Source organism: Alligator mississippiensis, chromosome 8 (genome assembly GCF_030867095.1).
Source record: "Alligator mississippiensis isolate rAllMis1 chromosome 8, rAllMis1, whole genome shotgun sequence".
Lineage (NCBI taxonomy): Eukaryota > Metazoa > Chordata > Crocodylia > Alligatoridae > Alligator > Alligator mississippiensis.
The window spans coordinates 24985252-25006677 of NC_081831.1; the positions used below are offsets into that span (position 1 = coordinate 24985252).

Here is a 21426-nt window from a genome sequence, read left to right on the forward strand (position 1 = left end):
GACTATGTGTAACCCGCCCCCCAGCCTCACTTCCCCGGTCAAGGACAAAGCTCCTGGCAGGTGCTTCCTGGAGAAGAGGGGACATCAGGCACTACAGCCTTGGGGGAGCTCCTGCTGGTCCCCCACCAGGCTATGGGGTCAGGGCGGGTAGGACAGGGCCTGTCTCTCTGCTCTGGACCCCAGGTACCCCTTCCCACCCCCTTAACAATGAACAGAAGCTACAAAGCCCAGGCCTCATTAACTAGTTTATTAGGCGCAAGTTGGGGGGTGGGGGAAGGGATCTGTACAGGGGTTAGGGGCGCTGCACAGGGGGCCGGGGTGAGCTAGGCCCATCCGGCTGGGGGATGAGGGGGGGCAGGGGGAGCCCTGCCGGCGCCCCCAGGCCTATGTACAAAGCACTGGGTTAGTGGGGGGGCTGTCAGCATCGTACCATGGGGATTGTGGGGGCAGGGGCCGTGGCAGTGATGCTCTAGCAAGGCCCCCCCCCATGTCAGCTACCACTGGGGGGCAGTGGCCCTAGGGGGCCCCCATAAAACCCCCCAGACCCCAGGGTAGGGGAAGGAGGCGCCACAAGGAATAACAGTCTGGAATGTGATGAAGTGCTGATAACTTTGGGGGGGGCTGGACCCCCAGTTTGGGGAGGGGTGGTCCTTCCCCGAGGCGGCTGCGGGGCTAAGACGCCGCGTACCCAGTACGCAAATACCCGCAGCCGCTGTATGGGGTGGGGGGGAAAGGAGTGGGGGTGCTGCTAGGCAGGCACCCCCAGGCAGGGAGGGGCGGGCGGTGCTTCAGCAACACCTACTGGACACGCATACAACGTGGGGCAGCTTCTATACACAAGCGGGGGGGGGGGGGAGGGGGGAATAGAGCTGTGTGCCCGGCTGGGGAGACAAGGTGGGGGGGCCTGGACACCCTCCCCCAGGCAGGCAGGCAGGCAGGGGGCACACCCTGCCCCCAGCACTGGGGGGGGGAGGGGGGGGCGGCTTTTGTCTTGTATATAAAAAAAGGTGAGGGAGAAGGTCCCCAATAAGGCAAGGCTGAGGGGAGGTCTCGACCCCCACCAGACCAGAAGGCAAGAGTGGGGAGGGGGCATCTTGGCCCCCCCACCCCAGAAGGCAGGAGTCAGGGGCGGGGTCAGGACCCCCACCCAGAAAGGCAGAAGCAGGGGGGGTTCAGCACCCCCCCCAGCCCAGAAGGCAAGAGTGGAGGGGTCTTGCCCCCCCTCCCAAGAAGGCAGGAGCAGGGGAGATCTTAGTCCCCCAGCCCAGAAGGCAGGAGCAAGGTGGGATCTTGGCCCCCTAGCACAGAAGGTAGGAGCAGAGGGCCTGGCACTACCCCATCCCTGCTTAGGCAAATACCTGCATCTTGGCGGGTGGGTCAGGCAGTGGGGGCAGCTGGGTCTGGTTGGGAGGCAGCACAGCAGGGCTGCCAGTGCCCTCAGACCAGTCGGACAGGGAGCGGGGTGAGGGGCTGGCCCACTGCTCGGGCGACTCGGGCGAGGGTGTCAGGTAGGGATGCTCACTAGGCACCCGCAGGTACCGCCCCTCTGCGTACCCGCCACCTGGGGGCGGAGGCGCTGTTTGGAACTCCTCAGCCCCTGGCCCCCCAGGTGCTTTGAAGTACTGCGGGGGCCGGGAGCCCCCTTGCCCCTGCCCCTCCCCACGGGCTGGGCCAGGTGCAGGTGGGGGCATGGCAGTGCTAGGTGCCGGGGTTGGCTCCTTGGCACCAGGCCCAGGGCTGCCAAGCACCTGGGAGCTGTGAAGCACGGTCATGGGGCCAGGCAGCAGTAGCCCAGGGGCAAAGGCCTGGCCTGACTGGTGCAGGTTGGGATGGGAGGTGGCCGGGTGCACCACGCCAATGACAGGTGCAGGCGGGCGGGCATGCCACTCAAAGGGCACAGCCACAGGGCTCACCATGCCCAGCCCCAGACCCATGCAGCCTGGTGGGCGCAGCCCCACACGGCCCATGGACAGCAGAGTGCCAGATGCCTCACCTGCCTCTCCCAGCCGCGCCAGGCTCACAGCGAAAGGCGTCTCCAACAGCCCAGGCACTGAGAGGGCTGAGCCACCAGTGTGGAAGACACCAGGCGAGGCCAGGCCAGGTGAAGTTGGGTTGGCCACGTAAGGTGAGTCCAATGAGTCGACAGGTGACAGGGTGACGGAGCTCTCCAGCAGGCCTCCTGGGCACTCAAGGCTCAGCTTCTTGCCACGGCCCTTGGGCTCCTTTCCTGGCCCAGTGCCTGCCCCCACCCCTGCCCCCTTGGCACTGGGCCGCCGGCTCTTCTTGCTGCCCGGTGCCGGCTTGAGACCAGGCAGGAAGCCACCAGGCGGGCAGACGAGGGGCGAGAGGGCATGGGCAGGTGCCAGGCCACCAGGGGGACTACGGCCAGCGCTGTGCTCATCCAGCAGTCGCACGATGTCATGGTGCAGCCGCTCGTGGGCGATGTCCCGTGGCAGCCGGTCCAGGTGGTCCGTGATCTCCCGGTTGGCAAAGTGATCTAGCAGGATCTTGGCCGCCTCGTAGCTGCCCTCACGGGCTGCCAGGAACAGCGGCGTCTCCTCCTGGGGGGTGGGAAGGGGTACAGAGGTGAGGCCTGAGGAGTTTGGAGCTAGGCTTGTGCTTCCCCAGGGGCCCCAGCCTTGGTTCCCAGGCCTGGCAGGAGGGACCTGGGGCTGGAAGTAGGAGGGTCTCTCACCTTGCTGTCCTGCATGTCCTTGTTGGCTCCATTCTTGAGCAGGGCAATTGTGGCCTCCACATTGTTCACAGCTGCAGCCCAGTGCAGCGCTGACTTGCCTGGGGGAGGAGCAACCACCGTGAACCCACAGCACAGGACCTCCTTCCCCTGGCAAGCCCTGCCAAATGTCCCTCACTCTCCACCCACATCCCCTTGCTCCTGACTTGCAGCCCTCTGCCCCTCCCTCCCATGGGCAGCCACACACCCAGTTCATCCACAGCATTGACGTCAGCATGACAGGCAACGAGCTCCTCTACCATGCCCTCCACAGCTAGCCGCGCTGCCAGGATCAGGGCTGTTGAGCCATCCAGCATGCGTGCGTCCAGGTCCGTCGACCGATTCCGGATCAGGATCTGTCAAGTGAGGAGGATGGGACCCATGAGCAGGGACTGCAGGCACCCACAGAAAACCCCTACCTTCCTGCAAGGTCCCAGAGCACCCCCCACCCCAGGCAGTGCTAGGCAAGGCCTGCAGAGTTTGGCACACAGGGCTCAGGTTTCATTGAGGCGTTGGACTGGGGGAGGAAGCAGTGGGTACTGGTGAGGGGAAAATCAGCTCCCAGCTCAAGTCCCACCTAAACTCCACCCTGGGCATCAGGGTGAGGTTTGGGGTGGGGGAGGGTCTGGAGACAGCTGTCACAGGTCCCATCTGGAAGACCCCCTGCGTGTCAGCCGTGACAGGATGGAGGGTGGCCAGGGGCTCCCCCAGCCCAGGCTCACCTGGAAGACCCCCTGGGCATCGGCGGTGACGGCAGCATGCAGCGGCGTACGCCCAGTGCCATCCTGGGCATTGGTGTCGGCACCAGCGTCCAGCAGGCGCTTGGCGGCATCAGCACGGGCATAGCGGGCGGCCAGGTGCAGCGCGGTCTCACCCGTGCGGTCGGTCTGGGCGCCCAGGCTGGCGCCCTGCCCGATGAGGTCGGCAATGATGCTTCCTGGACCATCTTCGCCCTCCTCATCCTCAGCTACCTCAGCCTCCGCCCCGCCGCCACAGAACGAGGCCAGCATCAGTGGTGTGAACCCATCTGCAAGACCCCCGTGTCAGCTCTTGCACAGTGTGCTGGGAAGGTCCTGGCCTCTGCAGTATGCTGCTCTGGTGCCACCCAAGGGCATGCTAGGAAGGCCCTTGACCCCCTCTGTCCCTGACAATGCAGTGCTCTGGCATGGCCCTGCAGCACCCTCTGTCCCCTACAATACACCAACTCCAGTGCAGCCCCCAGGGCATGGTAGGAGGCTGCAACTCTGGTGCTGCCCCGTCTCCCACAACACACTGTTCCAGCCTGACCCCAAAGCATGCTGGGAAGCCCTCAGCTCTCTCCAGCCCCCACAATGCACCACCCTGGCATGGCCTCAGAGCATGCTGGGAGGTCCCTCAGCCTGGTGCTGCCCTATCCCCCACAGTGCATTGCTCCAGTAATGCCCCAGAACCTGCTGGAAGGTTCCCAGGCATGCTGGGAGATCCCCAGCCCTCTCCATCCCCAACAATGTACTTCTCTAGCACACCCCAAGGCATGCTGGGAAGCTCCCTGTTCATCTCCATTCCCCCACAATGCACCCCAGGGCATACTGGGAAGTGACTCAGGCTGGTGTTGCCCTACCCCACATAAGACATTGCTCCAGTACACCAGAGCGTTCTGGGAGGCTGCAGGACATGCACAGAGGTCCCCAGCCCCCTCTGCCCCCCCCAACAATGCACTGCTCTGGCACCCCTAGGGTTTGAAGCTGGCACGAAGATGGCTGTGGGGTAGGACTCAGAGAGTCCTAATGAACAGATCTGTGTCGTCTTGGCATGAAGTGGCCAGCGGCGTCCCTCAGGGCTTGGTGCTCAGTCCAATACTTTTCAACATCTTTATTAACGATTTGGATGTGGGGGTGAAGAGCTCACTGGCCAAGTTTGTAGACGACACCAAGTTATGGGGAAGTGTGGTCACACTTGAAGATAGGCTACAGATACAGGCAGACCTAGACAGGCTGGCAAGTTGGAACCAGATGAAGTTCAACACTGAGAAATATAAAATGTTCCACCTGGGGACGAACAACCCCCAACACATCAAACTGACTAGCACCATGAATGAAAGGGACCTGGGGGTAATAACAGACTACAGTATGAATATGAGCCAGCAGTGCAATGCTGTGGCCAGCAGGGCAGACAACGCACTGGCATGCATCAATTGATGCATCTCCAGCAAAACCAAGGAAGTGATTCTCCCACTCTACTCAGCACTGGTGAGACTGCAGCTGGAGTACTGCATCCAGTTCTGGGCGCTGCACTTCAATGAAGACGTGGTAAAGCTTGAGAAAGTCTAGAGAAGACCCACCCATATGATCAGAGGCTTGCATGACAAGTCATACAAGGAAAGGCTGAGGGATCCGGGACTCTTCAGCCCGGAAAAGAGAAGACTAAGAGGGGACTTGGTAGCAGCTTACCACCACATCAGGGGAGTACATCAAGGGCTTGGTGAACAACTTCACCAGGGCACCCTTGGGGAAAACAAGGAGCAATGGACACAAACTCCTGGAAGACTGTTTTAGGCTCAACATTAGGAAAAACTTTACAACTAGGGTGTCCAGACTGTGGAATAAACTCCCTCCAGAGGTGGTGCAGTCGCCTACCCTGGAAATCTTCAAGAGGAGACTGGACAGTCACCTTGCTGGGGTCACCTGACCCCAGTTGTCTTTCCTGTCTAGTGCAGGGGGCTGGACCCAATGATCTTCTGAGGTCCCTTCCAGCCTTACAATCTATCTATGAATCTATGAAACCCCAGGTCATGCAGGGAGGCCTGGTCCTTACCCGGTCCGCGCACATTGACGTCCATGCAGTCAGTGTCGAACTCGCCCTGGGGCGGCGTGAGGGCCATGGAGGGCGGCATACGGATGTCGGCTGCCACCAGGTGGTGCTGGGTCCACTGGCGGCAGTCCACCGCATCCCCTGGCTCCGCGCCTGCCTCCTCCACCTGTGGGGTCACCAACAGGGTCAGGGGGGGTCACTGACTGGGTCACCCACCCCTTCCCAGGGCTCAGGGCCTCCAATACCTTGAGTCGCTTGGCCTCCGGGACCTCGGCATCCAGCCAGTCTTCTGCGTGCTCCCCCATGAGACTCTCCCCCTTGGCGATGTTCCTGGAGGCACAGGCAGGCTCAGGGTCTGCTCATGTCTCCCTGCTCCCCCCATGGGACCAGCACCCCCCTCCCCGACCCCGACAGGCAGGCCTCAGGACAGTGGGCAGAGATGGGCACTGAAGGGCGTTGCTGGGACCATAGCCCCTGTGGTGCATGGGGATCCCCTGGGGTGAGGCAGGGGACTCTGAGTGTTACTCCTTAGTGATTAGGGCTACAGTGGGTCATAGCCCCTATAGTGCATGGGGATTTGCCAGGGTGAGGTAGGACGGAATAGGGTTGGGGGGTCCAGAGTGCTGCCCCCTAGTGGTTAGTGCTATAGTGGGTCATAGTCGCTGTGGTGCATGGGGATTCCTTGGGGGCAGGGCTGGGCAAGGAGTCCTGAGTGCCCCCTACTGGCCGGGGCTATAATGAGTCATAGTCCCTATAGGGCAAGGGGATTCCACAGGGTAAGGTGGGGCAGGACAGGGTTGGGGTCCAAAGTGCTGCCCTCTGAAACCTGGGGCTACAGAGGGTCCTAGTCCCTGAGGTACATGGAAATTCCTGGGGGTGGAGCAAGGGATCCCAAGTGTTAGTCCTGGGGGCTGGGGTTACAGTGGGTCATAGCCCCTATAGTGCATGGGGACAGACAGGGTTGGAGGTCTTGGGCACTGCCCCTAGTGGCTGGGGCTGCATCGCGTCCTAGCCTTCATGATGTGTAGGGATCCTGGGCTGGGCTGGAGTGGCATTGGGCAGGGGTCCTGAGTGCTGCCCCCTGGGGGCCAGGGCTGCAGGTCATAGCACCTTTGGTGCACAGTAGGGCGGGGCAGGGTACTGCCCCTGGTGGCCATGGCTGGCCCTACCCCTGTGACACAGGCCTCTTACTTCATGCCCAGGGCATCCTGGCCCACAGGCTCGCGTCGCCCCTTGTTGGTCTCTTTGCGCAGGCTGAAGCCCTCAGGGAACCAAAGCGTGCTGTGCTCTCGCTTGCGCCGTGCCACCAGCACACCCAGTGCCAGGATCACCAGCAGGATCACACCTGCCACCACAAGTAGCGGCAGTAGGCGCAGTGGCGCCGGCTCATCTTCCAGCTTGTCGCCTATGGGTGGGAATGTTAGACCAAGTGTGGGCAAAATATGGCCCGTGGGCCAAATCTGGTCCATCAGGCACTTTCATCCGGCCTGGGGCGCCCACCAACTAATTGTGCCCTGCTCAGCCCTTCCACCCATAAGAGTGGCAGTGAGGCACCTACATCTGCCCCCAACATACCCTGTTACACCTTGCTCCCACCCTTGTGGGCAGAAGGGCCCAGCCCTGCTAGCAGGGACATCTCACTCCCTCCTCTAGGCAGTAGGTAGGGAAGCAGGGGTGGGGCTGGGGCTACAGCTGGGCATGCAGTGTGGGGCTTGGCTGGGTGGGTATGAGGGGGTAGAGGTGCGGGGACTCCCCATGGCACACAGCCCTGGCAGGCAGTGGAGTAGCAGCAGCAGCGGAAGGAGCGTTCTGCTCAATGCTAGTGCCTGACTCTGGCGAGCACTGTGAGTAGTGCAGTCCCTGCCAGGCTGTTTGTATTCTTGGCGCTCCTTGCACTTGTGAGGTGCAGGAGGGAAGCCCCAGGCACTGGACTGGGCCGGGGCAGGAAAAGCAGCCAGCTTCAGTGCTTGGGGCTTCCTTCCCGTGCCCCATGAGTGTGGGTTGCACTGGCAATAGAGATGGCCTGACAGGGGCTGTGCTCCTTGCTGTGATGTGCAACGCTTGCCAGAGCCAGGCACTAGCGTCTCTGCCTGATGCTGCGCCATGAGTGAGGAGTGCAAGGGGGCTCCCCACACCCCTCATGCCCCCTCCCCCAGTGTTGCCTGTGTTGACTGCAGGAGAAGACAGTGTGTTCCTGAGCCACAAATGCCACACAAACCCCCAACATACCCCACGTCCCGCTGCACAGCCACAGCCACACCCCCTCAAACTCCTCACACACACACACACACACACACACACACACACACACACACACACACACACACCCCCTCACTACAAACATCCGCTCACTCTCCATCCCCCCCCATGTAAAAGACTAAGGATTTATTTTTGAGGTATTATGCAATCACTTCCACATAAACTACACAAATACAAATCATGACCAATATTTTTTCTAATAGAATTAAGGTATGTTATAGTAGGTATTTGACTTTAGCATATGATTTGTTTTTTTCTGGTTTTAAGATGGCAACCCACACCTCTCAAAAGGATAATTTCTGGGAGGCAAGGGAAGGGACTTCTGGTGGCAAAGGTCAGGGGTTAGGGGTAGGATGTCTGGTCCCAAGATGGTGACCAGGGGACAGGGCACCTGTCAAGGGGTGGGGCTACCCACACATTCCTCCAGAGCTCAGCCAACCTCATTAAGCAGCCCTCCACCCAAAATAATTGCCCACCTCTGTTTTCGACCCTGCCCCCGCGGAGCTCACCAGCCCCTCTGAGACCCCGCCCCATCTAAGGCCATGCCCCACCTCTGGATCCTGCCCACTCTCCTTTGCTCCTTCTGAGACCCCACCCCCAATCTAGGCCCTGCCCACTCACACCTGCACCTCCCCACAGGCCTCATACTCTGTCCCTTCCTCACTGCCATGAGAACCTGGCTATTCAGAGGCTTCACCTGACAAGGCCTTGCCCCCATGCTCGCTCTGCCTGTTGCAGGGCACTAGGGTGTCCTGCTCCTTTTAAGGGCTGGAACTGCTAGGGGAGAGCCCTAGCAGCAAGTTGGGAGCCCCAGCTGCTGGTTACCAGGGCAGCCAGAACCAGTTAGTTGGCCCACACCTGCCAGCGGTCAGCTGACCAGAAGAGCAGGGCCTGGCTCATATATAAACCCCAGGGCTGAGGCCAGGAAGGCAGTTCCCTGCTAGCAGCCAGAGGGGAAGGAGCCTCCAGGGAGGAAGTACCCAGTGATGCTGCAACTGCCTGGTATGCTACACCTAGGGCTTAGGGGGCTCCATGAGCTCCACAGGTACCCTTGCCTACTAGACACTTAGTGCCAGGGATGAAACCTGATCCTTTTAAAGGGTCAGAGCACACCCTGATCTTTTGTATTATGTTATGGCCCAGGGGCTTGTGTTTTGTTTGCCGTTGTATAAGACCAGTGGTTTGGGTGAGGCTATTTGGGGAAGGAGGCGGCCTCACTGGGGGCCCACTGCAGCGTGGGGACCCCGGCGCCAGCAAGGGTGCAGCATTTTGGGGGGCACAGAACCTGGTGCCAGCAAGGGCGTGGCACAAGGGGCACAGAGACAGGGCTGTGGAGCGCCCGGAGAGGACAAGGGGGCCAAATCATAGCAAGGCCTAGACTGGACAACATCAATGCCATCTGCAATGCTTGGGTTGTGGTAAAGGGGCAGTTGGAGCCACACATGTAGGCCATAAGGCTGGGGTGTCCCGGGACACCTATTTTGAAACAGGACCCACAAGGGGTCTGGGACCCATGGGGTTCAAGGAAATCCATCAGGACAGTGTCCAACAGGACGTGCAGGCAGCCTCCCTATATTACAAAACGTGGTGGGTGAGAATAGAGGGTGCCCATCGGGTTGAATTGGCACGGTCGAGGGGCCCTAGGGGTAATACTGCCATCCTTGAGGACCCCATCCCATGACACTGCCCCACAGCCATGCCCCATTTGCCCCACACCATCAAAGACTCCACCCCCTCCTGCTGGCTCCACCCACCCAGGATTCCATCCCCACCCCTCCCCTCCTTGGAGACTCCACCCCATCTTGCTCTGCCTCAAGACCCCACCCCCTCACCCTGCACGGCTTTGATGGGGTAGGGGAACTCGAGGCGCTCCACCACGGATAGGGCAGCCAGGTAGTCGGCAGCGCTCTGGGCATCGGGGAAGCACTTGTCTGAGGCCTGGAAGCAGAGGCGGTTGTCGATCTCCAGCGTCACTACGGACCTGCAGGAAGGGCAGAGTCAAGGACTGCGGTACAGGGGCCTCAACTGCCATTGGCCAAGCCCGTGTCCCCCTGGGGTGGGCACAGACCCAGGCATTCCTCACCCACCCCATACAGAGTCCTGGTGTGAGACCCCAGGCAGCCCCTGTATCTCTCTGGGGTGGGCACAGACCTGGGCAGCCCCCACCCACCCCAGAAGGTCTTGGGTGTCCTTTGCATCTCTCTGGGGTGGGCATGGACCTGGGCACTCCTACGCACCCTACACAGTTTCTGAATCCACCTGGGGTGGGCACAGACCCAGGCACCCATCACCCACCCCAGACAAAACCCTGACATGGGATCTCAGGCAGCCCCTGCATCCCCTTAGGCACTCACCCAATGATCTCAGGGGCGAGTTCACGACGGGGTCGACGGGCGGGGCGATAGTAGGGCTGGATGAGAGGGTTGCCATGGTGGTCACGGCGGAAGCGCAGTGAGGTGCGCAGAATGGCGCTGAGCTTCTGCAGGAAAGTGGCACTGGTGCGCAGCAGCTCATCAGGTGGAAGCAGCACAGTCAACACCAGCACACCTCGTGCCAGCTGCTCAGGCACGGCGCCTGCGCAGTCTAGCCCATCCCAGCCACACTCTTCCGTGTTGCACCCCTGGTCACATTGCCCATCTGCAAAGTGGTCTGAGCAGTACTTCTCATACACGGGGCTGCGGGGGAGGGAGGAGGGGTCAGCCGTTGCTTCAGCCCCACACTGGGACCCTTGGCCAGGGCAGGTATGACTGGCAACCTCTACCCCAGCCCCACCCCAGAGGTGAGTGCATTGTGGCCAGGGGCACAGCCAGCTGGGATGCCGGGTGGAGGGGGGATGGAGGTGGGGGACATGTGCTGCAGCTGCATATGCCCCATGGGAAAGGGGCACTGGTGTTGGCATGGGTGGGGGGATTGCCCAGTGGGGAGCCTCCACAGCCCCCTAAAGCACAGTGCCCCCTAGTGCCTCCTCCTCCTCCCTTCAGCATAGCACCCCTAGTGTCCCCACAACCCCTCCCTGCAGCCCAACACCCCGTAGTGCCCCCTCTCATGCCCCTTAAAGCACAGCACCCCCTACTGCCCCCTACCCCACTGGCAGTACAGTGTCCCCTACTGCTCCCTCCCAGTAGTACAGTACCCCCTGGTTCCCCTCCGGCAGTCCTCCACTGACATAAACCCTGCCTCCCTTGTCCCCTGGGGCTGCCCACCCCCTTGATCCTGGCCGGGTCGTACTTGCAAGTGCGGTCGCGGCTGCGGCAGTCGAAGTTGTCATAGAGGCAGGCAGCCGTGTTGCAGGCCTGGTCACAGCGACTGTTGTTGAAGAGGCGCCAGCACTGGGAGGCCTCGCACTGCTTCCAGGGGTCCTCCACCAGCAGTGAACAGTCGCCCCCATCCCACAGGCAGGCAGGGCTGTTACACTCCTTGTCACAGTATGAGTCCCCGGCCTTGACCTCACATTCCTCCCATGGGCACCGTGCCTCGGCGGGGGGCGGCGGTGGGGGCCGGGGTGGTGCCCGCTCACACCGCAGGCCCCCGAACCCACTGGGGCACTGGCACTGGAAGTAGGGAAGCCTCAGCCCATCATGGCAGGTGCCACCATGGAGACAGGGTGAGCTGGCGCAGCTGGTGTTGGCCCGCAGGCGGCAGTCAGGGCCAGTGTAGCCAGGTAAGCAGGCACAGCGGGCACCAAGGGGTGAGGCCCGGCATGAGCCCCCATTGAGGCAGGTCAGCTCACGGCAGGAGGCCGGGCTGCGTTCACAGCTGGCGCCTGAGAAGCCCTGGGAAGGTCAGCGGGGTGGACCCCAGGTTGGCACTGGGATGGCTGCCAACAGCCTGGGCTGGAGGGGAGCTGGCAACCCCCACCATGCCCTGGCCCCCCATCCCCACTCAAGAGCCCTGGGCTCAGCACCACCAGCCCACCCTGGATTGGAGGGGAGCTGACAACCCCCACCACCACCCCAGCATCCCAAACCCATGGCCTAGAGACTAGCTCCAGCCCCAGCCCCAGATGAAACCCTGGGCCCAGAACCACCAGCCCCCCTGGACTGGAGCGAAGCCAGCTGCCCACATACCCCTGCCCCATGGCTCTGGGACCAGAACTGGAACTAACCCTACTAGCTCCTTCCTCCCTGCCAACCATGGCCCTGAGACCAAACCTAACCCTATCCCCAGCCCCCCTGGTGTTGTACTAAGATAGTTCCAGCCTCCCCATGGCACTGGGAGCAGTGCCCAGCACAGAGCAGCCCTCCCCAATGCACTGGGTAGCACCAGGGCCCTGGGGTGTAGTAGTCACCTGAGCCCAGCAGCTCTAGTCCAGCTTGTCCCCCTGCCCCCACAAACACTTACCTGGGGGCAGCGGCAGGCATAGCCGAGAGTGGCAGTGGGCACAGGGTGGCACTGCCCACCATTCTGGCAGGGTGCCGACTCACAGGGGTTGATGATACTCTGGCAACGCCGGCCTGTGCGGGGAAGGTCAAGGCTGGCTCGCTCAGGGGTTGCCCAGGACCCCCATGCCTCCCACCCTGCCCTGCCCTGCCCATGGCATCCACGTGAGGCCTGATGCTCACCAGCACACCCTGCACACCCCCATCAAACCCAACCCCTCTTGGGAGTCATAGCCCTGCAGGGTCTGCTCCCAACATGCTCAGCCCCTGCAGGCTCTGCACCCTGGTACACACAGACACCACAGGATCTGCCTCCTAGCACACTCGGCCCCCACAGGCTCCACCCCCTGGCACTCAGCTCCACCCCCTGGCATGCTCATAGGCATGAAGCCTCAACCCCTCCCCTCCACCACACATATATTTACCATGAAGATCCAGCTTCCTGGAACCCCCCAGCCTGTGTGCATATGTTCGCGTGCACACACACAATGCTCTAAGCGTTGGTGCACTCATTTGCATAGACACCCCGAGCACGCACACACAATGAAGCTCTACTTGCTCACATGTGCACACATGCTCACTGGTAAAGCCTGGCTTGCACACTCACTCAGTAGCAAAGCTCAGCTTATGCACACACATACGATGCCCTACCTGGCACACTAACTGGAGAAGCTGGGTTTGTGCATGTGCACACACAGTGCAGGACTTAGCTTTTCCAGCAGGGGGCAGCAGGGACACATTCACACACTCTCCAGTAAACAGGGCTTGTACATACGTGTGTGCAGGCACACGCGCGCACGCACACACACATACATGCACACACACTGGAGCCAGGCTTGCATGTGCATATACACGTGCACACACACACGGACTCGCTGGTGAAACCAGGCTTGCAGACGCACTGAGCAATGAAGCTAGACTAGCACATGAACATATGCACAAACACGTGTGTACAAATGTATGCAGGTGCAGGGGGTTGGACCTGATGATCTTCTATGGTCACTTCCAAGCTTACAGTCTATGAAAATCAGGCTTGCAGACATTCACAGGTGAAGCCAAGCTTGTGCATGTGCACACACATACATGCACTCACCAGTGAAGCCAGATTTTTATGGGCTCATGCATGCACACATTCACTGGTGAAGTTGGGCTTGCACATGCTACTGAGTGCTTATGCATGGGCATAACTGGGCTCCCACGCTCACACATGCATGTGTGCGCACGCGTGCACACACACACGCATGCACACACACACACAAGGCAGATCTGGACTAGGGAGCAGTTTTAGCCCTCCCCACCCCTCCATTTCTGCTCCAACTTTTACAACCAACTGCCTGGCAGGGGCAGTGGCATTTCTATCCAGGCCATGATGAGGGAGTCAATTGACTCCACGGCTCCTTATTGTCCTGATCCCTACTAATCTTTTCACTCCAGAGGTGTTAACAACCCTCTCTTCTTTTCAAGGGTCTTGATGTTCGATTAATTGAGCCAGCCTTTCTGCAATGTTTCTGCTTGTCACTCCTGGTCATGTTTCTCTTCTTTGTCACTATTGTATGTCACCCATCTCTCTTCCATGTCACCATCCTGCAGACTATTCTTAGCTGTAGCTAAAAATCTTAACCCAGGTATGGTCAAAATTAACTCAGATGTAGAAGCAACTGACAGAGAGACATTGGAGGCACTGGCAAGACCCTCAGGAAAATGAGATTTTTGTTTTATGAACTTGAATAAGAGATGTACACCTCACTAAGATGACTACAAGATGAATGACATAATATCTTTGGACTCTGGGCTATTTCTGGCCTGGTTTGTAGTATTTTTTAAAACATAATCTATGCTCCAGGAAACCAGGATGCACCCGTTATATCTGTCTGAATCTTAAACCAAATGGCGAAGCACTAGCCCCCAGCCCAGCGGTGCTCAACTTATTGCCTCCACAGGCGAAAGGAGTGGCACAGGTCCAGTCCATGGGCTCGATGGGACCTTGCACTCCAGGATCTGACCCGTATGCCTGGATGCTGACCGTGCTACCCCTGCCCAGCTCCGCCAGCTGGGATCAGGGTCCCGGACCCTGTGCCACCTCCACTGGACTCCACATGGCAGGATCAGGGAACTGCGCCACTTCCTCCTGGCCTTGCATGTGGGGGCAGGGTCTGCACTGTTTTTACCAGGCTTCATACATAGGAATTAGGGCATGCCAGGATCAAGCCTCACTCCACTGTGCTCCAGATCTAGCATGCATGACCAAGGCCCATGGGGTTCTCATGGATCCGTGGGCAGCCCCACAGGCTGGAAGATGAGGCACCGGGGGTTGGGTTTGGCCTGCAGGCTGGGTCCCTCTTGCTCTAACATGAAATGGTTCATGTTTTAGTCCAGTTAAAGAGAAACTAGTCACATTCTACATGAGGATGCACCACACCATCTGCTCCCCACACTTCAAAATCCTAGCTTTGCACATGTACACATGCATACACACACTCACTCACCAGTGTCACTGAGCTCACACATGTACACACACACCACAGGTAGGTAGGCTTGCACGCACACACACACACACGCTGACGTAGTCAAGCTCATGCTTGCACAGATGCATATACATGTTCACTGGGGGGGCTGGGCTAGTGCACATCTGCACACACATATGTACATGCTCACCCGTATAGTTGGGTTTGCACACACTTGCATATAGACTCACCAGTATAGCTGGGTTGGCATGCACCCTTCCCCCCCTCCCCCGACTCATAGGTTTAGCCAGGCTCACACATGCATGTGCACTCGCTCAGCAGGGTAGCCAGGCTGGTGTGCGCATGCGCGCGCGCGCGCACACACACACACACACACACACACACACACACACAGATGTAGCCAGGCTAGTGCACACTCACCAGTGTAGCTGGCCCAGTGCGCGCACACATTCACTGGTATAACTAGGCTGGCACACACTTATGCACACACACACTGCTCTCACTGATGCAGCTGGGCCAGTGCACACACATGCACATGTGCCATGCACACACTTAGTGATGTAGCGGGGCTGGCAGGGGCACACTGGTGCAGGCAGGCTGACACATACACATGTACACATACTGCATACACTCACTGGTGTAGCTGGGCTAGTACATGCACATGTACCACACACAGTCACCAGTGAAGCCAGGCTGGCGCACACACAGGTCCCGGCACACACTCACCAATGCAGCTAAGTTGGTGCATACACATGCACACGCACATATGTACACACTCACCAGAGTAGATGGGTTTGTGCGCGCACACACACACACACACACACACACGTAACTGGGCTCTCATACATATGTACGTTCACTGGTTCAGCTGGGTTGGCACACGTACACATGCACGTGTGTCCACGCTCACCAGTGTAGCCAGGTTTACAGAGGCACTGGAAGTCACTGGCACCCTGCAGGCAGTCACGTGTGTGCTGGGGGTGGCAGGGGCTGGTGCGGCACTCATTGATGTCACCCTCGCAGCGCTGGCCTGTGTAGCCAGGGGGGCAGGTGCAGCGGTATCCACCAACACGGTCCACACATGTCCCATTGTTCAGGCACTTGGGCCCGGGTGTCCCAGGTGCCACTGCGCAGTCATCCTCGTTGATCTCGCACAGGACACCTGGGGGATAGGACACATGCACACTGCAGCCCTGGGGACTGCCATGAGCTCCTAACCCCCTCTGCAACCCCATGGGTACCCAGCCCCCACTCCAACTGTTCCCACCCCTGACAAGCATCTGGGCCCCACCCCAAGGTAGCTAGAGCCCCTCACTCCACAAGCAATTGGTTCCTATCAGAGATCCAGAGGCCCCCCCCACGGCCACTCTGCAGTAGCCAGCCCTCCTCCAGCCCCCCATGGGCACCTGGCACCCATCCTGAGGTAGCCAGAGTCTCCACCCCTCAGGCACCCAGTCCCACCCCACCTGGTGCCCACCAGCTCTCACCCAGTGTGCCCGGCGGGCAGGAGCAGATGTAACGCCCGACCAAGTCAATGCAGGTGCCCCCATTCTGGCAGGGCTGTGACTGGCACTCATCCACATCGAATTCGCAGTTTGGGCCCTCGAAGCCAGGCAGACACTAGCAGGGGAGGGGAGCACGTACAAGTGATCAGAGCACGGCACTGGGAGCCTGGCACCAGTGCTCTGTGCCAAAGAACCCCTGGCCTCCCAGACCCATCTTGGCAGAGCTGTGCAGTGGATCCTGGCACAGCTGGGGCATGGAAGCAGGGAACAGGGGCAGCTACAAGGCAAGGAGCAGAGGGCATAGCGCAGGGGCAGGTAATTATTTTGGGCAGAGGGCCGCTTACTGAGTTTTGGCACACATGACCTGCCATGTGGGTCACTCCCCTCATGGCTCTGGGTGTGGGGGGTTGCGAGCAGGCCCTAGTCACCTGGCTCTGAAGGGGGCAGGAAGTGTGGGGGGCAGAGCAGGGCTCCCCCAAATCAACAGGTAACCCAGATGGGCACTGTGATGCCTCCCCGGAATGAGACTCTGTCTCTGCACCACTGAGCATCGGGGTGCAGCTGTGACAGGTCACAGCAGCAGGTGGGAGAGGGAAGAGATAGAGGAGCCCTGCACCCTCCACAGGTGTTCACGCCATGACAGAGGGGCTGAGTGTGGAGGCACATGGTGCCTTGTGTCCTCAGGCCTGGCACCCTTGGCACCTTGAAGCCTTGCTGGTGCCATAGAAGAGGGGCAAGGAACATAGCCAGCCTGGAATCCTTGGCATTGTGATGCCCTGCTGTCACCATGGAACAGGGAGGATGTATCCAAATTAGCAGCGTGGAGACTATTGTAACCCCAGGCACTTCCCATCCCAAATTTAGGATGCAGGAGCCCCTCAGCGGCCCCTTTGCTCCATGGAGCATGGCTCGTCCCTATCCCTTTCTCACGCTCTGGAGCTGGTTGCCAGCTCCCAGGCCCCAGTGCCGGAGCCCTGCTGGGGGTGGGGGGAGTCAGTACAGCCTCCCCATGTCACAGGGCCTGGCTGCCAGTGAGCACGGGTGGGCGGGAGTGGGGGGCTGGGCCAGTGGAAACGGCTGTGGGAACCCGGCTGCCCGCAGCCACATGGGAGCCCTTAGCCTGAGAGCAGCCCTGTCCCATGTGACCTTTCCCAGGCCTCCAGGCAGCCACAGCGGGGATGGAAAAACAGGCTGACACTAGGGTTGCAAGCCACTTCTGACTCAGACCTTGAGTAAGGAGCACGCAGAACTGGTGCTCGGGAGCTCCATGTTGGCAAGGCCATGGTATCAGCAGTGGCCAAGCACCTGCCTTGGCAGAGCCCGGAATGGCTCCAGCAGGTTGGTAGTGGCTTGACCCAAAGGGCTGTCATGTTTGCTGTGGGCCATCGCCTGGCCTATCACTGTAGGGAATGGTAATACCCGGCAGCACAGGCACTGGAGCAGTGCCTGGCCCTAGCAGCCTGGGGATCTGGGCTGAGGACATAGACCACAGGGACCCCTATGGGGCAGAGGCCAACTGGCTGGGAGGAGCTGTGGTGGGGGCTCAGCCTGGGGCCACGCTAGCCACGTGAGCTCAGCTGGATGAAATCCCAGCCCCCAGAGTTGCAGATGTGCCCCCCTCCCCCAACCCCAGAACAGCAAGCAGCTGAAAGGGGCCAAGACAGACTCCTTCCACCACATGGGGTAGACTGGCTGTTAGGCAGGGAATGTCTTGAGGGCTCCTGGGTGCACAGGATGGTGTAGGAGAGCGAGATAGGTGCCTCTTCTCTGCTTCACATTGGGGATACAGAGGCCCCAGGCACCCCAGCCCACCTCAGAACCAGGATGCATGGGAGACCCATGGTTCAGTCATGAGGCCCACACTCCTGCTGGCAACACAAGGTCCCAGCACAGCCTTGCCTCTTTTCCCCATCCTCAGCCCACAACGAGGCTTCTCGGGTGGTCTTGGCCGAGGTTCAGGGGCAGCCCTGAGCCTCCTGGCTCTGCTGTAAGAGATATTCAGAGGCAGATGCCCCCTCAGTCTTTCCTCACCCCAGGAGAAAGGGCTGCTTCTCTGTGAGGAGAGTGGGAATCTGGCTGGTGTGGAGGGGAGATGCTGGCTGGTGGGAATGGGGCCTGGCTGGTTGGGTGGTTCCTGCATCTGGAGGCCCAGCAGTGTCACAGAATAAGGCTCCTCAGTGCCTCCCCCATCCATTGTTCAACACGCCTGGGCTCGGGCACCAGGCACACACAGGTTCATGATAGCATATGCCTTAGGCCACCTGCCCAGGAGAGAACCCAGGCATTCAGGCTGTGACTAGCATTACTGACCTCACAGACATAGCCGCCGACATAGCTGCGACAGGTGGCACCATGCTGGCAGGGCCCGGGCTGGCAGTGGTCCACCTCGCTCTCACAGTAGCTGCCCGTGTAGCCCTCCTTGCAGAGGCAGTAGTGGGTGTTGCCGGCATCCACGCATTGGCCCCGGTAGTGACACACCTGCTCCTTGGAGACCCCTGCGCGAGAGGCAGGTGTGACCTGGCACCAAGCTCTGGAGGACAGCCCTAATCCCGGGAGTGCGGGCAGGCCAAGCCAGCACTCGCCTGAGGCCACAGCAGGGGTGGGGCAGAAAGGGAATCCAGGCATCCTGCCTCTGCCCCCACGCTCCCTGTTCTAACCACTAGACCCCACTTACTTCACAGAACCTGGGATGCAACGCAGGAGTCCTGGCTCCCAGGCCACTACTAAAACTACTAGACCCCATTCCTGTCCTGAAAGCCAGGATGCAATCCACATGCCCGTCCTCGAGCTGGGACAGAATCCGGCATCTGGGCTCCCAAGCCCCTTCTCTAACCAGTCAGATCCCACTTCCCTTCAGGGTCTTGGATACAACCCAGGCATCCTGTCCTGTCCTGTCTTGCCCCTCACCCCGGAGATACACTGCTATAACCAGTAGACCTTGTTCCTTTCCTGGGGCTGAGCCTTGAACCCAGGAGACCTGGCTGCTGGGCCCATGAGAGGGCTCAGGACCATATGTCCCCCGCCCCCTTCCCCCCCCCCGGTGAGACCCCTCCCTACTTCGGCTGGCTGCCACCACAGCACAGGACACATTGGGGATGTCACAGTAGCGCCCAGTCCAGCCGCCCGGGCACTCGCAGGCAAAGGCAGCACCTCCCTCTGTGCGTATGCAGCGGCCCCCATTTTGGCAGGGCGAGCGGCGGCACAGGTCCACGGGGGTCTGTGGGCACAGAAGGGGAGGGGGGGGTTAGTTAGTGGGACCCTGAAGCAGCACCCTGCCCCTACAGGCCCAGGTCACAAGGCAGCCTCATGCTCCCCCTCATGCTCCATTGGGTTCACCTGGCAGCGTGTCCCAGAGTAGCCGTGGGGGCAGAGGCAGCGGTAGGAGCCCACGCCATCCATGCAGACACCCCCGTGAAGACAGGGCCGGGACTGGCACTCGTCCACCTCGTGCTGGCAGTGGGCGCCTGTGAAGCCGGCCCGGCACCGGCAGGTGAAGGAGTTCACCCCATCTATGCATGTACCCCCATTGAAGCAGGAACTGTGGGCAGAGAAGAAGGGTGGGCAATGTCACAGGGGGGCTGTGCCCTGTGGCACCCCCCCCCCGATCCAGTCTGCTGCCTCCTGGCACAGTTCTCTCATGACCTTCTGCCCTCAGCATGACCCAGCCCACCTCTGCACTCCCAAAGACCCCAGCCCAGCTCCTAGCCTCCCACAGTTACCAGTCGTCACCCAGCCGCATGCCTGCCTGCTTGGGGTGGAGAAAACTGGTGCCAGGGATCTCAACTATGGGGCTTGCCAAGGACCAGGCTGGGGGGATCCCACCTGTGGGCACAGGCCTATGTAATACAATACAGCACAAGCTGAGCCAGCCAGAGGTGGGGGTGGGCTGGAGGATGGGTGCAGGGCCTGAGGAACCCCAGCTGTTGGTGCAGTCCTGGACATCATGCTCCCAGCATAGGCTGGCTCAGCTGGGGGGTTAGGGGCAGGGTCTGGGCATCCCACCTATCAGTCCCATATGTCCAGCTCACAGTGCAGGCCAGCTTAGCTGGAGGTGGGGGTAGGGGAGGAGGTGGGGGGACGTCCTACCTGTCAGTGCAGTCTTGCACATCAACCTCGCAGCGCAGACCAGCCCAGCCAGGGGGGCAGGCACAGGTGAAGCTGTCCACATAGTCGGTGCAGGTGCCGCCGTGCCGGCAAGGTGTGCTCACGCACTCATCAATCTCGGTGGCACAGCGTGGACCCGCAAAGCCAGGCAGGCAGGTGCATGCAAAGGAGCTGACCCCATCCGTGCAGGAGCCACCATTCAGGCAGGGGTCTGTGCAGTGTGGGGAGGGAGGGTTAGGCAGTCAGCACTGCTCCCTGCCCAGACATCTTGGTGGGAAGGGGGTCAATCTTAGGGCTCCTCCCACAAGCAACAGCTTGTTTCCAGCCCCACAGGGCTATTTGGGACAGGAAGTGGAGGCAAAGAGGTGCCTGGAGTTGGGAGGGGGGATCAAGACCTCAAAAGGGGTCAGTTTCTCCCCAGGGGGGTCTGGTGGCACAGCAGCAGAGGCCTGGTTTGACTGCCCCATCTGGATAACAGCATCTCCTGCTGGGCACAGAACCCCATGTGCTGGCTTGGCATAGGGGAGCCCCATAGATGAGCCCCTAACCCCACTCCCCAGAACCCCACAGCTCCCCCAACCCTACTCTCCCAGCTCCTCACTGCAACTCCAGCTCCCTTTCCCAGACCCTGCAGCCTCTGGCTGGGCCCCCAATTCCACTCCCTAGAGTCCTGGCAGCTGGTAGTGGGAGCCCCCCAGCTTGACCCCATACCCAACCCCCCCTGGAAGGACTCACTGGGGGTACAGTCGTCCACATCGGTCTCGCAGTCAGGGCCGCTGTAGCCAGGTCGGCAGGCACAGCGGTAACTACCCCGCAGGTTGGTGCAGGTGCCCCGGTTCCGGCAGGGACTTCGGTCACACTCATTTACGTCCATCTGGCACCGCTGCCCTGGGGTGGGAGCAGGGGGCAGAGGTCAGTGCAGGGAGGGGGCAGACCTGGGGGGAGTAGCAGGATGGGGTGGCAATACCTTGCCAACCAGGCGGGCAGCTGCAGACGAAGGCCTCGTAGTCAGGCGTATGGGCACAGGTACCACTGTTCTCACAGGGGTTGGGGGCACAGGGTGCCAGTACATTTTCACAGTTGCGGCCTGGGGATAGGGACCTGGTGAGGGCAGGGCCTGTCTGCCCCACAGCTCCCCCACACCCAGGCCTGCCTTGTCACCAGGGCTCCCTGCCCCACACAGCACCCCCAGC

General features: G+C 60.5%; 1 protein-coding gene across 3 annotated transcripts in view; it reads right to left on the reverse strand.

The window, feature by feature from the left end:
• Nucleotides 1-232: 232 nt before the first annotated feature.
• The window catches only part of NOTCH3 (notch receptor 3), a 37074-nt gene continuing 15880 nt past the window's right edge, over nt 233-21426 (reverse strand). For 2 of the 3 annotated variants that reach the window (XM_059732435.1, XM_059732434.1), the window contains exons 16-34: nt 21201-21320; nt 20969-21121; nt 20216-20444; nt 19466-19667; nt 19187-19346; nt 18440-18624; nt 16112-16244; nt 15511-15786; nt 12122-12234; nt 11009-11553; nt 10135-10455; nt 9613-9761; nt 6713-6926; nt 5767-5851; nt 5525-5687; nt 3454-3758; nt 2940-3087; nt 2696-2793; nt 233-2561 (exon numbers count right to left, since the gene is read on the reverse strand). In XM_059732435.1, coding sequence (XP_059588418.1) covers nt 1347-2561; nt 2696-2793; nt 2940-3087; nt 3454-3758; nt 5525-5687; nt 5767-5851; nt 6713-6926; nt 9613-9761; nt 10135-10455; nt 11009-11553; nt 12122-12234; nt 15511-15786; nt 16112-16244; nt 18440-18624; nt 19187-19346; nt 19466-19667; nt 20216-20444; nt 20969-21121; nt 21201-21320 — 4814 coding nt within the window. In that variant the 3' untranslated portion in view covers nt 233-1346. The remainder of the gene's footprint in view (nt 2562-2695; nt 2794-2939; nt 3088-3453; nt 3759-5524; nt 5688-5766; nt 5852-6712; nt 6927-9612; nt 9762-10134; nt 10456-11008; nt 11554-12121; nt 12235-15510; nt 15787-16111; nt 16245-18439; nt 18625-19186; nt 19347-19465; nt 19668-20215; nt 20445-20968; nt 21122-21200; nt 21321-21426) is intronic. The other variant, XM_059732436.1, reaches the window with a different exon arrangement.